Consider the following 15,849-nt stretch of genomic DNA (forward strand, 5'->3'; position numbering starts at 1 on the left):
AGTTTTGAGTTTTAATTCCTGATGAATGTTTTGTTACTTGTTATATTATGGACTCTTTGTATTAAAAAAATAATTTAAAGTCATCAGTGTAAATAAATCATTTAAGATAGTTCAGTTATAATCAGGATAAAAGATCTGAGACATGTTATAAATGCTAAACATTTTGAGCAATTATAATTTTTTCTTGTAACAACACAGTTTCAATATTTGCTTATGACTCTTTGAAATGGAAAGACTGTGATTAAATGTATTTGGTTACAAGGTTTTTCAGATTTCCACAGGACAATTCTGCTAATCATGCTAATGTTGAAACACCAAGATGAAGTTCTGCTAGATGATTATATTCCTGAGCCTGAAGTTCACACTTCTGTTACGGTTAATAATTTGCTGTGACAAAAGGTATAAGAAATCCCCTCAGAACCAGCAAAATATAACACTGGCAAGTCTAAGATATTCAGTAATATGTATTCAGCAAACAAGGCCAAGATACAAAAATTCACAAGAGAAGTTTCATGCACAATGCAACTGAGTCAAATCTAAAGTAATGGGTCACAAATATAATATCAACTCACCAGTCTTGGTTTGAGAGTGAGAAACAGTTATGATCAATGTAACGCAGTGAGCCATCAGGCAGCAGGTATGTAGGTCAAGCGTTGACGGAGAGGCAGGCTGGTTGATTTACTCCAGCTAATCTGTGTGTGTCCATCATCAGCCTAGTAACCAGCCTTTAGCTACAAAGTCACTGATTCCAGAACATTCAAGCACGATATGCCACCATTGCCATTAAGGTAGAATTTTGTGACTTCCGGAAATACATCACATACTCAAGGGAGGTAACTCTAAACTGCTACCTGCTGCCAAAGTACTAAGAGCATGGAATTATAAATGATACGAAATGTGACCCAAAAGAACTATCACTAGAAGCTCTTGACATTGTGACCCAATAATAATTATCACTTAATCAGTATTACAATTTACAGAAAATACATTCTTGTAACACTGAATCAAACTGAAGACTTGGGTTCGATTCCTCACGAGTACAATGTGTGTAGCCCTTTCTTGTGTTCCTTGCCATGATATTGCTGGAACATACATACTAACTTATAATTCTTGAACCAATGTTGGCATCTCCTGTGATGTTACCACTGCTCTTCCTGAAGATTCTTCCAACTCGTGTGCATCCTGTTTCTTCTAAGAGAAATTGTGATGCTGCTTGTACAACTTCCAGGTAGATGATTTGGGGCCCTGTAGTAAATTCTACTTTTAAACCATAGTCTGAAGGGATTATGATTTCTGAAATTGGATAGTACAATCTATTGCATGAAATGGTGTTCTGAATTAGTTCATTTTCCTGGATACAGACTGATAGATATCGAAGTTGTAGTAAAGATAGGACAAGTATATATATGGATGACAGCTTCTTTAATTCTAGAGCACAATGTATCAATACAGGTTCTTGTGTCGTTTTTAAATAATTAATAAAAATTTTCTGCTGAAGATATGAATGAAAAGGAAATCCTATCCAAATCTAGTTTTCTTTTTGTGTCCTCTTTGCTGCTTGATATTTAATTTATGTTACATCTATTGGTGATGAATTTATATGTTGCATGGCAACTTGTCAACGTTGTATCAACTTAAATTATAATTAAATTATTCACATATGACAATCAGCTGCACAATGTTCTCTTACGTAACTTGTGCTTATGGTATGCCATAAACCGGAGGCCATTGTATGCTGTGTGGGATAGTTCTTACCACAGAATATCATGATAGCCTAACATGTAATCAATGTGGCCATGGTATACCATGCTTGCTAATCGGTATGGCCTGCCATTAATATTTAAACCATGGCATACCATGTTCAGTGTCACTATGCTAGTTAGTGGTGTCATTTACTGTGGCCATTGTCTACCATGGTATATTGACTCACTATGTAGTGTAGTGGGTAGAGATAGTTTGTCATTGTGTGATCTAATTGTTACTTTTGTATATCAAACAGAGAAAACCTGACCATTGTACGGGAACTGGGTGATCGCGCTGCACAGGGTCGTGCATGTGGAAACCTGGGCAACACCCACTACCTCTTGGGCAACTTCAGCCAGGCCATCAAGTTTCATGAAGAGGTGATTTCACCAGGGCATATCTATAAAATACACTGCAACACACCTTTTATCTCAACACACCATGACACACTTTCTGTCTCACACAATACAAATCTTTTGTCTCACCAAGCCAGATCTTCTTTCTCACACTCAGTAAAACAGACCTTCTGTATCAAACACCATGACAGACCTACCTCACACACATCGCAGCAGACCTCCTGTCTCACACACACCATGACAGACCTGCCTCACTCACACCACAATAGACCAGGTTCTGTCTCACACACTTTGTGACAGACCTACCTCACACACCCTGCAACAGACCTTCTGTCTCACATACACCATGACAGAACTGCTTTTCACACACAACAGATCAGGTTCTGTCTCTCACACACCGCAAAAGACCTTTTGTCTCATACACATCATGACAGACCTGCCATACACAAATGGCAACAGAGCTGTCTCATACACCATGACAGACCTGTGTCACACTCAACAACAAACCCTCTGTCTCAAACACTCCATGACAGACCTTGTCACCATGACAGACATTCTGTGTCATACTATATGACAGACCCTCTGTCCCAAAGTCACCACAACAGATTTTCTTTTCTGTATCACACACACCTTCTGTCTCACACAGTCCATGACAGACCTGTCATTTACACACACCGCAACATACCTTCTGTCTACACCAGGACACACCATCTGTCTCATACACACCTCAACAGACCTTCTATCTCATGCACAAAATGGCAGATCTTATGTCTCACACTCACCATGACGGCATTCTATCTCACACAGACCATGGCAGAACTTCTGTCTCACATACATCACAATAGACCTACTGTCTCAAACACATCAAGATACACCTTCTGTATCACACACACATCACAACACACCTTCTGTATCACACACACCATAACAGACCTCTCTCTATACTACTACACACCTTCTTTTACATGCACCAGGACATGCCTTCTCTTACATACACCAGGACATAACCTTCTCTTAAATACACCAGGGCATGCCTTATCTTACCTACACCAGGACACACATTCTCGTACTTACACCAGGACATACCTTCTCTCACCAGGTCATAACCTTCTCTTACACAAAGACATGCCTTCTCTTACATACACCAGGACATAATCTTTTTTTTGCATACACCAAGACCTGCCTTCTCTCACCAGGTGACACCTTCTGCTACGTACACCATTACATAACCTACTCTTACAATACACCAAGACCTACCTTCTCTTACATACAGCTAGACATTGTGAAGCCCATTTCCTTGTGTTCCTCGCTGTGTCTCAAACACTCCATGACCTTGTCACCATGAAAGACATTCTTTCTCACACAATATGACAGACCCTCTGTCCCAAAGTCACCACAACAGATTTTCTTTTCTGTATCACATACACCTTCCGTCTCACACAGTCCATGACAGACCTGTCATTTACACACACCGCAACATACCTTCTGTCTACACCAGGACATACTGTCTGTCTCACACACACCTCAACAGACCTTCTATCTCATGCACAAAATGGCAGATCTTTTGTCTCACACTCACCATGACAAGCATTCTGTCTCACACAGACCATAGCAGACCTCCTGTCTCACACACATCACAATAGACCTTCTATCTCGAACAGATCAAAATACACCTTCTGTATCACACACATCAAAACACACCTTCTGTATCACACACACCATGACAAACCTCTCTCTATACCACTACACACCTTCTTTTACATATGTAGCGGCCACAAAATTTCCGAGTCCCGTGCTGGGATTTGAACGACGGACCTTCCGATCCGAGGTCGGACGCCTTGTCCACATGACCAAAGAGGTTAACCCCATCAGCAAGCTGACAAGGTAAGGATGTCATCTGTGGGATGACTCCACGCCCTGCTACATACAACGTGGGGCTGAGCACATTCATATCACATTTGAACAAAATAAACCTCAGTACCCAACTATGCGGCCCGGGACGTGCCTTCTGTTGACGGGGGAGTATGTAGCAGGGTGTAGAGTCATCCCACAGATGACATCCTTACCTTGTCAGCTTGCTTACGGGGTTAACCTCTTTGGTCATGTGGACAAGGCGTCCGACCTCGGATCGGAGGGTCCGTCGTTCGAATCCCAGCACGGGACTCGGAAATTTTGTGGCCGCTACATTGGCGCCCAACGTGGGGCTGAGCACGCTCATATCATATTTGAACAAAATAAGCCTCAGTACCCAACTATGCAGCCCCGGACGTGCCTTCTGTTGACGGGGGAGTATGTAGCAGGGCGTGGAGTCATCCCACAGATGACATCCTTACCTTGTCAGCTTGCTGACGGGGTTAACCTCTTTGGTCATGTGGACAAGGCGTCCGACTTCGGATCGGAGGGTCCGTCGTTCAAATCCCAGCATGGGACTCGGAAATTTTGTGGCCGCTACACATACACCAGGACATAACCTTCTCTTGCATACACCAGGACATACCTGACATACCTTCTCTTACATACACCAGGACATGCCTTCTCGTACATACACCAGGACATAACCTTCTCTTACATACACCAGGACATACCTGACATACCTTCTCTTACATACACCAGGACATATCATCTCTTACATGCACAAGGACATACCATCTCTTGCATACACCAGGGCATTCCTTATCTTACCTACACCAGGACATACCTTCTCTCACCAGGTCATAACCGTCTCTTACACAAAGACATGCCTTCTCTTACATACACCAGGACATGCCTTCTCTCACCAGGTGACACCTTCTGCTATGTACACCATTACATAACCTACTCTTACAATACACCAAGACCTACCTTCTCTTACATACAGCTAGACATTGTGAAGCCCATTTCCTTGTGTTCCTCGCTGTGTCTCAAACACTCCATGACCTTGTCACCATGAAAGACATTCTTTCTCACACAATATGACAGACCCTCTGTCCCAAAGTCACCACAACAGATTTTCTTTTCTGTCTCACACAGTCCATGACAGACCTGTCATTTACACACACCGCAACATACCTTCTGTCTACACCAGGACATACCGTCTGTCTCACACACACCTCAACAGACCTGTCTCATGCACAAAATGGCAGATCTTATGTCTCACACTCACCATGACAGGCATTCTGTCTCACACAGACCATGGCAGACCTTCTGTCTCACACACATCACAATAGACCTATTATCTCCAACACATCAAAATACACCTTCTGTATCACAAGACACCGTCTGTATCACACACATCACAACACACCTTCTGTATCACACACACATCACAACACACCTTCTGTATCACACACACCATGACAAACCTCTCTATACTACTAAACACCTTCTTTTACATGCACCAGGACATACCTTCTCTTACATACACCAGGACATGCCTTCTCTTACATACACCAGGACATAACCTCTCTTACATACACCAGGACATAACCTCTCTTACATACACCAGGACATACCTTCTCTTACATACACCAGGACATGCCTTCTCTTACATACACCAGGACATAACCTCTCTTACATACACCAGGACATACCTTCTCTTACATACACCAGGACATACCTTCTCTTAAATACACCAGGACATAACCTTCTCTTACACACACAAGGACAAAACATGCGGGCTATAGTAAGATGGGCCATACTGGGAGGTTACCGTTTTTAACAGTGTTAATGAAACTAAACTTGAACGATGGCCGACTCAAGTGTGTGAGACAGGATATGTCCAAATACCGCCTAACCCACTGTACTTTTGGTCCACATAGACTTAAAGTCCACAATGTCCTAGAGACGTCTTACAATATTGTGTACAAATCAATTCTCCAGGAAAAGTTGCAAATCATTATGAACTCTATGAAAGACACTTTAATGACTATGTCATATAGTTCTACACTGAGGGCATTATATGTACAGCAAGAATCAGTTCTTTTCCACACTTTAATTTTTTTCATGTTAATATGTCTGTAAAGTCGAACTACCGCCAGATGATGAAATGTGTCTTTCTTTCCTGGAGGTGAAATACGTGTTACCGAACACATAGATGAAATGACATGGAGATGTATGGTTATCCTATTTTGTAAATACCTGTATTCCATGGTATCCTCACTCAATTGTATATTGTAGATCCTTCATTGCCCTAGCCCTGTACATGAATGTACCCGCCTTGTGAATATGTTGTAAATATTTGATGCATATGATAATATTCTTCGGATTTGTTCATTCATTGATTCATTCTTTCAAACACCAGGACATGCCTTCTCTTACATATGCCAGGACATGCCTTCTCTTACATACACCAAGACTGACTTTCGCTTACATACACCAGGACATGCCTTCTCTTACATACACCAAGACTGACTTTCGCTTACATACACCAGGACATGCCTTCTCTTACATACACCAAGACTGACTTTCGCTTATATACACCAGGGCTGACTTTCTCTTACATACATCAAAACATGACCTCTCTTACATATGCCAGGACTGACATTCTCTTACATACACCAGGACATGCTTTCCCTTACATACACCAGGACTGACTTTCTCTTACATACATCAAGACATGACTTCTCTTACGTATGCCAGGGCTGACATTCTCTTACATACACCATCACATAGCCTTCTGTTGCATACACCAGGACATGCCTTCTCTTACATACACCAGGACATGCCTTCTCACACACCTTCTGTTTCACAGACCAGGACATAGCTTCTGTTATTTACACAAAGGTATACCTGTCACACACACCTGATGACCAGATAACTGCATTCCTGTTTCTTACAGAGACTTGCAATTGCTAAGGAGTTTGGAGATAAGGCAGCTGAGCGCCGTGCATACACCAACCTGGGGAATGCGCACATATTTCTGGGAGAATTTGAGATTGCAGCAGAGCAATACAAGTAAGCTCCTGTGTTGGGTGACCAGTGTTTGTTGGGTTCCAGCGTAGTTGCAGCAGAGCAATGCAAGTAAGTTCCTGTGTTGAGTGACCAATGTTTGTTGGGTTCCAGTGTAGTTGCAGCAGAGTAATACAAGTAAGTTCCTGTGTTAAGTGACCAGTGTTTGTTGGGTTCCAGTGTAGTTGCAGCAGAGCAATACAAGTAAGCTCCTGTGTTGAGTGACCAATGTTTCTTGGGTTCCAGTCTAGTTGCAGCAGAGCAATACAAGTAAGTTCCTGTGTTGAGTGACCAATGTTTGTTGGGTTCCAGTGTAGTTGCAGCAGAGCAATGGAAGTAAGTTCCTGTGTTGAGTGACCAGTGTTTGTTGGGTTCCAGCGTAGTTGCAGCAGAGCAATGCAAGTAAGCTCCTGTGTTGAGTGACCAATGTTTGTTGGGTTCCAGTGTAGTTGCAGCAGAGCAATGCAAGTAAGTTCCTGTGTTGAGTGACCAATGTTTGTTGGGTTCCAGTGTAGTTGCAGCAGAGCAATGGAAGTAAGTTCCTGTATTGAGTGACCAATGTTTGTTGGGTTCCAATGCAAGTAAGTTCCTGTGTTAAGTGACCAATGTTTGTTGGGTTCCAATCTAGTTGCAGCAGAGCAATGCAAGTAAGTTCCTGTGTTGAGTGACCAATGTTTCTTGGGTTCCAGCGTAGTTGCAGCAGAGCAATACAAGTAAGTTCCTGTGTTGAGTGACCAATGTTTGTTGGGTTCCAGCGTAGTTGCAGCAGAGTAATACAAGTAAGTTCCTGTGTTGAGTGACCAGTGTTTGCTGGGTTCTAGCGTAGTTGCAGCAGAGCAGTACAAGTAAGCTCCTGTGTTGAGTGACCAATGTTTGTTGGGTTCCAGTGTAGTTGCAGCAGAGCAATACAAGTAAGTTCCTGTGTTGAGTGACCAATGTTTGTTGGGTTCCAGTGTAGTTGCAGCAGAGCAATACAAGTAAGTTCCTGTGTTGAGTGACCAATGTTTGTTGGGTTCCAGTGTAGTTGCAGCAGAGCAATGCAAGTAAGTTCCTGTGTTGAGTGACCAGTGTTTGTTGGGTTCCAGTGTAGTTGCAGCAGAGCAATGGAAGTAAGTTCCTGTGTTGAGTGACCAATGTTTGTTGGGTTCCAGTGTAGTTGCAGCAGAGCAATACAAGTAAGCTCCTGTGTTGAGTGACCAATGTTTGTTGGGTTCCAGTGTAGTTGCAGCAGAGCAATACAAGTAAGTTCCTGTGTTGAGTGACCAATGTTTGTTGGATTCCAATCTAGTTGCAGCAGAGCAATACAAGTAAGTTCCTGTGTTGAGTGACCAATGTTTGTTGGGTTCCAGTGTAGTTGCAGCAGAGCAATACAAGTAAGCTCCTGTGTTGAGTGACCAGTGTTTTCTAGACAGACTCAGTTTTCTGGTCTTTGAAGGGCATTTAGAAGTGAAATACATAAGAATGAAGATTTTTATGGATATCAGCTTCTTTATTATAAGAACACAAGGTTTCGGAGTTAATGCTTATAATTACTCCTTCATCAGGTGAATGAGAATGGGGTACAGAGCTATATTTATATGTACAGGTAAAACAATAACAGAGTAACAAGTGGAATGAATTAACGAAAGCTGGAAGCCAGTATAAACAAGCACTGATAAGAAGCCACCATTTATGATAACAATGAAGGAAGCCAATGGTGATACATTACGCATGATTGGATGATGTTTACATAACACATGATTCTGGATTAAGGATGATGTACATGATTTACATGAGGGTTGATTTGGTAAGGATGTACACGGGTAGATTGGCTATACATTGGCACACTGTAGTGTAAACACTAAGGAATTGCATAGATAGAATGTGCAAAGATAGATGAGATTAATTTATCAACAAGTACAAGGCACTTGGTAGGTACACTCCTTGGTCAGGGTTGGTTGCTGGTTTCTGTCTCCGGATCTCGATGGCCATGTGTAGTTTCCTTTGGTGCCAGTTGTTGTTGGTAGTTAGTATCCTAGTGTCCTCCCATCGAACTGAATGTCCAGGGTTCTCACCTGATGAAGGAGTAAGCATTAACTCCGAAACGTTGTGTTCTCATAATAAAGAAATTGATATCCATAAAAATCTTCATTCTCAGTTTTCTGGCTTCCATAAAAGTGACAAGCATTAATTATCCCTTTTTTCAGGAAGAGTTTACAAATTGCAACACAACTAGAAGACAAGGCCCTGGAGGCACAGGCCTGCTACAGCCTTGGCAATACATACACATTACTACGTGACTATGAAAAAGCCATTGAGTACCATATGAGACATCTACGAATTGCTCAAGAATTACATGACCGGGTTGGGGAGGGACGGGCCTGCTGGAGCCTGGGCAATGCCCATTCAGCCTTAGGGGAACATGAAGCAGCACTAAAGTTTGCAACAAAACACCTGGACATATCTCGAGAGGTAAGGTGACACCTTACACCACAGGCACTTGGGCAGGTATATAAGGCAGTAATTGAGTTTAAATAGTAATTTCTGGATATGTAAAGAACATGTTTCCAAGAGACATCCAAGTCATAAAGAGTTTCTCCTTACTGCCAGGCTGTACTTGTCAATGCAGTGAATTTGCATGGTACTTTCCATGTTTTCTTTACCTGTGAATGGTTTATGTGAAAACAACCCAAAAGAAATTTCTTCAGAAAGGTATTTGTATTTAGTATGAGTGAATGAGTGAGGTTTTATGGCACTTTCAGCAACATTCCAGCAATATCATGGCAGGGAACACCAGAAAGATCCTTACTGCCAGGCTGTACTTGTCAATGCAGTGAATTTGCATGGTACTTTCCATGTTTTCTTTACCTGTGAATGGTTTATGTGAAAACAACCCAAAAGAAATTTCTTCAGAAAGGTATTTGTATTTAGTATGAGTGAATGAGTGAGGTTTTATGGCACTCTCAGCAACATTCCAGCAATATCATGGCAGGGGACACCAGAAATGGGCTTGACACATGGCACCCATATGGTTAATCAAACCCGAGCCTTCAGTGTGACAAGGGAACGCTTTAACTACTAGGCTACCCCACTGCCTCTGTTACTTTTGGACATGAACCACTCATTTTCCAGTTCCAGGATAAGGAACAATCTTTGTATTACCTTACCCAACATATGCTTTAGAAAGAAAGTGTTCAGGGACAGAGAAAGTAAGGAGACATCTGCTTTCAGAAGCTATAACAGGTCTTGGTTTTTACTTCATCTGTCATTCTCCTGTGCTGATATGAAAGTCCCAACATGTTCACAATGAATTTAAGTTTTTTTAAGAATATAATATGGGTGTTATTCAGTATGATGGCTAAATTTCGCTTCAAGTGCAAGCAGTGGAAAGGATTAGGTAAATCAAACTGGGTCCATATTGCATTGTACTATTTAGAAATCCGCTATGAGTGATAGAGGCTAGTTCAAATTGTCTGTTTTTATCTAGATGTTTCACTGCTGTTTGTCATCAGATTTTATATTTTAAATATGTTTATCTATTAAAAATCCAATTCTTAAGTGTTGTGAGTGGTGTTATCTTTTCACCAGTCATATTGTGTCTATACTTACGAGGGTTGGCTGAAAAGTACTCATTGCTACCAATGAGGACAATCATTTAGTGAATCATAGACACAAGAACTACAAACATACTAATAGTTTTATCTCAACTACAGCTCTTTTGGTAAACCTACCCTCTGAAATCATCAGAAATGGACAAAACTGAATACAGGGCAGTCATCAAGTACTTGCAAAAGAAAGGGATGTCCCCAACACAGATACATTGTGACATGGTCTCCACTCCAGGGGATGATGCTCATTCATTCTCCACAGTAGAGAAGTGGGCTGCAGCAGAATTTAAGCGTGGCAGACAAAGCCTTGATGATGACCCACGCTCAGGAAGGCCTTCAACAGCAACCACTCCAGAAAACATCACGCGAGTGCTCGATATGTTGATGGATGATTGACGATTGACTACTCGACATATTGCAAGTGTAGTAGGCATCTCTCATGAGAGGGTTGAGCATATTATCACCAACGAATTAGGAATGACTAAAGTTTCTGCAAGATGGGTGCCAAAGCTCTTGACAACAGAACAGAAACGTGTCAGGTTCCAGACGTCCCTTGACAGTTTGCGTCGTTTTGAAGCAGATCCCGATGATTTTGTGGCACGATTTGTAACCATGGATGAGACCTGGATACATCACTTTCAACCAGAAACAAAACTACAGTCAAAACAGTGGAAGCATCCTGATTCACCAGCTCCGAAGAAAGCCAAGTCTGTTCCTTCAGCTGGAAAGGTGATGGCATCAGTCTTTTGGGATTCCAGGGGTATTCTGCTCTTTGATTATCTTGAAAAAGGTCAAACTATCAACAGCAGATACTATGCTGATCTACTGAACCAGTTGCGAGAAGCAATCAAAGCCAAACGACGAGGGATGATCGCTAAAGGTGTCCTCTTCCACCAAGACAATGCGTCTGTTCACAAATTAGTGGTTGCCATGTCAACAATCCGCGATTGTGGCTTTGAACTCATTGACCATCCTCCTTATTCACCTGATTTGGCTCCTTCTGACTTCCACCTGTTCCCCAAAATGAAAAAGGAACTCGCCGGTCGCCATTTTGCAAGTAATGATGACGTCATTTCCGCTGTGACTGATTTTTTTAGGGTAGCTGAAGAAGATTTCTTCCTGACTAAGATTCGGGCCTTGCAGCATCGCTGGCAAAAGTGTGTGAACTTGGAAGGGGACTATGTAGAAAAATAAATTACAAACGTGGACTTTGTAACTTTTATTCACAGTGAGGCTTAGAACTTTTCAGCCAACCCTCGTACCATTATGCTTGAAACATGAACCCCTGAACATCTCCTTTGAGCTAACCTGTTAGCTCACCTGAACATCTCCACTGAGCTAACCTGTTAGCTCATCTGAACATGTAACTGACCTGTTTGGTCACCTGAACACTGCCGGTGAAGTATGTTGACCAGCTTCTATAACTGATATATGTTGGCCATGTTACTTTTAGATTGGTGATGAAACAGGACAGATGACCGCAAAGATGAACCTTGTTGATCTCCGTTCCGCACTAGGCATGACAGATCACAGCAAGGAGAACAGGTAATGATAAAACCACTTGACACATGGAACAGTAATTGGGGATACTCCTTCAATAGATGCGTTAACTAACTGTTAACTAACTTCTGATGATATCGATTAATTATTCCAGTTCCTGTGGTGTGCTGTCTGACTTGAGGGATGCAGGAGGGAAGGATGTTAGTGATGTGGCTCTAGGTAAGATTACCGCAACTTGTCAAATGGCAGCTATTCAGTCTCTTCTATTACAGGCACTTGTTACATGGTAGCTAATGAGTCTGTTCTACCACAGGCACTTGTTACATAGTAGCTAATCAATCTGTTCTACCACAGGCACTTGTTACATGGTAGCTTATCAGTCTGTTCTACCACAGGCACTTGTTACATGGTAGCTTATCAGTCTGCTCTATCACATTCATTTGTTACATGGTAGCTTATCAGTCTCTTCTACCACAGGCACTTGTTACATGGTAGCTTATCAGTCTGTTCTACCACAGGCACTTGTTACATGGTAGCTTATCAGTCTCTTCTACCACAGGCACTTGTTACATAGTAGCTAATCAATCTGTTCTACCACAGGCACTTGTTACATGGTAGCTTATCAGTCTGTTCTACCACAGGCACTTGTTACATGGTAGCTTATCAGTCTGTTCTACCACAGGCACTTGTTATATGGTAGCTTATCAGTCTGCTCTATCACATTCATTTGTTACATGGTACCTACCATGTCTTATTATGTTAAGGAAGTTTTAATCTCTGTTGTTCCAGGACGTCGCCCAAACCGTGCACGAAGATTCAGTATGGAAAACATGGAATTAATGAAACTAACTCCAGATAAAAACAAGGTAGTTATTTGATTTGGTAACCTTTGACAGAACAGTACAGTGCAAACTGTTACACATAGTGTTACCTAATGGAGCAATGCTAATTGTGTGTTAAGCTTTGTTAGAATGGAATAGTACTGATTGTGTTAGCTTGTTAGAATGGAATAGTACTCATTGTGTTTGGCTGTTAGAATGGAATAGTACTCATTGTGTTAGCGTGTTAGAATGGAATAGTACTCATTGTGTTAGCCTGTTAGAATGGAATAGCACTCATTGTGTTTGTCTGTTAAAATGGAAGAATGCTGATTGTGTTGAGGACTGAAGAAAGCTGAGTGTGTTAATCTTTATAAGAATGGAATAATATTTATTATGTTAACTTTTGTTTTGATTGAAGAACACTGACTGTGGTCACCTTTGGTAGAGGGAAGAGTACTGATTGTGTTAAGAATGGAAGACTGCTAATTGTGTTAAGAATGGAAGACTGCTGATTGTGTTAAGAATGGAAGAATGCAGATTGTTTTAGCGTTTGTTAGAATGAAAGAGAGTTGATTGTGTTAGTATCAGTTAGTAAGCTAATTTAACAGTGTACAACTAAATTTGCGAGGCAGGGAGGCTAATTATATCAACATAAAGCAAAAATACTAAATATGCTGCCTGCACCTGGAACACTTAACCTTCAATAATACGAATAGCAACATCTAGTATCCCTTTGCATGAACATCTTGTGTTATGGTAATAACAGCAGGAGCATGTTGATCTTTGGATGGTGGGTCATGTGTTTGGTCATTGACAATGTGAAATTTGCAGTGGCATTATCAGACATGATGCTTTTGATTCAAAAGTATTTGTGTACTAAATACCAGACTTGTTTCATACCCCCAAAAAATTGGCATGTATGAGCTCCAGACATAGCAATATGGGGTGATTCATTGATATGTCTGTACTAGCTCAAGACCTTGCAATTAAGGGTGATTCACTCCTATGTATCTTCTAGCTCAAGACCTTGCAGTCAAAGGTGATTCATTGATATGTATGTACTAGTTCAAGACCTTGCAATCAAGGGTGATTCTCTTATATCTATTATACTAGCTCAAGACCTTGCCATCAGGGGTGATTCTTTGATATGCATGTACTAGCTCTGTACATTGCAATCAGGGATAATTCATTGATATGTATGTACTAGCTCTGGACATTGCAATCAGGGATAATTCACCAATATGTATGTTCTAGCTCAAGACCTTGTAATCAGGGGTGATTCATTGATATGTATGTACTAGCTCCAGACATGGATATCAGGGGTGATTCACTGATAAGTATGTACTAACTCAGGAACTTGCAATCAAGGGTGATTCCCTGATATGTGTATATACCAGCTCCGAACATTGATGTCAGGGGTAGTTCACTGATATGTATGTACTAGCTCAAGACCTTGCAATCAGGGGTGATTTTGTTTTGAAATTGCTTTCCATTGCCAATCTAGCCACACATAATTTCACAGAAATAATGAAAAGCATGTTGAGGACAGTCTTGATTAAGTCTATGAATTTTTAAGCTTATCCTATCTCACGTTATGCAGCTCTCTTCTTATTCTTCCACTATGTGTGGAACATGCTTTAACTTAAGTTACGTTAAAACAAAAGTTGTTGGCCTTTGACCATCCAACCTCTGTCCTTACGCCGATATCAACACCTGTATTCAGTAGCCTATCATCATTAAGCTCATGCAGCACACTCCAACACTCTCGTGACAGCTTGTACTTGTCGTTCTCTTACTTGTCACCTGTGGCTATGGAGGTATTTGACAATTTGAGAATCTGACTTTTCCATGTACTTTCTGTGCCAACTTGGACAACAAGGTGTTTTCTGAGTATAGGAGGAAGGCTTCCTGCTGGCTTGTTGACAGGGATAGATGCAGGAGGGTCCCTCTGCTGGCAAGAAATAAAAGATCGACCGCCAAAAGAGGTTGTGGTCTTATCACTGGCAGGAGTTCATTCTTGATCATCTTCTGTGGTCGATGCACATTCCCCACAGATTCCGTCTGCCATTGGCTTGTACACGCTGCAGTCCATTGCAGTGCTATCCCCTTGGTGCACCGCTTCGGTTGAGAGTGGAGTCTGATTTGAAAACACGTCTCTCGCACCAGTGTGTTCCAGATCCATTTATTCAGCCACTTGCCTCCAGTGCACCGCTTTCGTTGACAGCATTATTCACAGTTGCTTGTGATATTGAAGCTCCATGTGCTCTGTATTATTGCTGCAGCCAGTGCGACGTTTGCTTTGTGTGTGGCGCTTTCGTCCAGTTCGGTGTTTCCATCTGATGCATGGCTCTCTACCAGTCTTCTGCTTTCAGCTAGTGTGTCACTCCCAGTGCAGTGATTTTGTTTGGTGCACCGCTTGCTACCAGTGCCACACTTGCTCATCACAGTGTACAGCTTCAGAGAGTTGCAGCGAGATGCATGCATGCTGTTGGCCTACTAAGTGCACCTCTTCAGTCTTTGGTTGTTTATGTCAGAACAACATTTGCCTAGTTGTGGGAGTGTGGCAGTTCATTCCTTTTTCGAAGACAGTTGTCTCTTCTGCTTTTGCCATTTACCTATCCATCTGCAAATCATGGCATTCCGATGGTTTCCTATGCCATGCTTACAACGCCACAGATTGTGGCTTCTGCTGTGTCTACATCTCCTTTGGTGAATGCTATGATTACCTCTGCTTCTACGATGTCTGCACCGATGAGACGTATACTGCCTGTATCCTGGAATCCGGCGTCATACGCAAGCAGTCGTTTCGGCTTTAGAGTTACCGGCTCCTCCTCCTTCATTGATTCCAGCATCCACTAAAGTTCACATTTCGACAGTTCACATCATCCTTCTGTGCCATCTTCTTCCTCAGAGTGT

At 41.9% G+C, this 15,849-nt stretch overlaps 1 protein-coding gene across 2 annotated transcripts in view; it reads left to right on the forward strand.

Moving 5' to 3' along the window:
• Positions 1–15,849, forward strand: part of LOC137273094 (G-protein-signaling modulator 2-like) — a 234,008-nt gene that overhangs the window by 186,511 nt on the left and 31,648 nt on the right. For both annotated transcript variants that reach the window (XM_067805542.1, XM_067805541.1), the window contains exons 6-11: positions 2,000–2,123; positions 6,916–7,031; positions 9,212–9,476; positions 12,066–12,157; positions 12,267–12,331; positions 12,902–12,978. In XM_067805542.1, the coding sequence (XP_067661643.1) occupies positions 2,000–2,123; positions 6,916–7,031; positions 9,212–9,476; positions 12,066–12,157; positions 12,267–12,331; positions 12,902–12,978 (739 nt within the window). The remainder of the gene's footprint in view (positions 1–1,999; positions 2,124–6,915; positions 7,032–9,211; positions 9,477–12,065; positions 12,158–12,266; positions 12,332–12,901; positions 12,979–15,849) is intronic.

This window comes from Haliotis asinina, chromosome 2 (assembly GCF_037392515.1).
Source record: "Haliotis asinina isolate JCU_RB_2024 chromosome 2, JCU_Hal_asi_v2, whole genome shotgun sequence".
Classification (NCBI taxonomy): Eukaryota; Metazoa; Mollusca; class Gastropoda; order Lepetellida; family Haliotidae; genus Haliotis; species Haliotis asinina.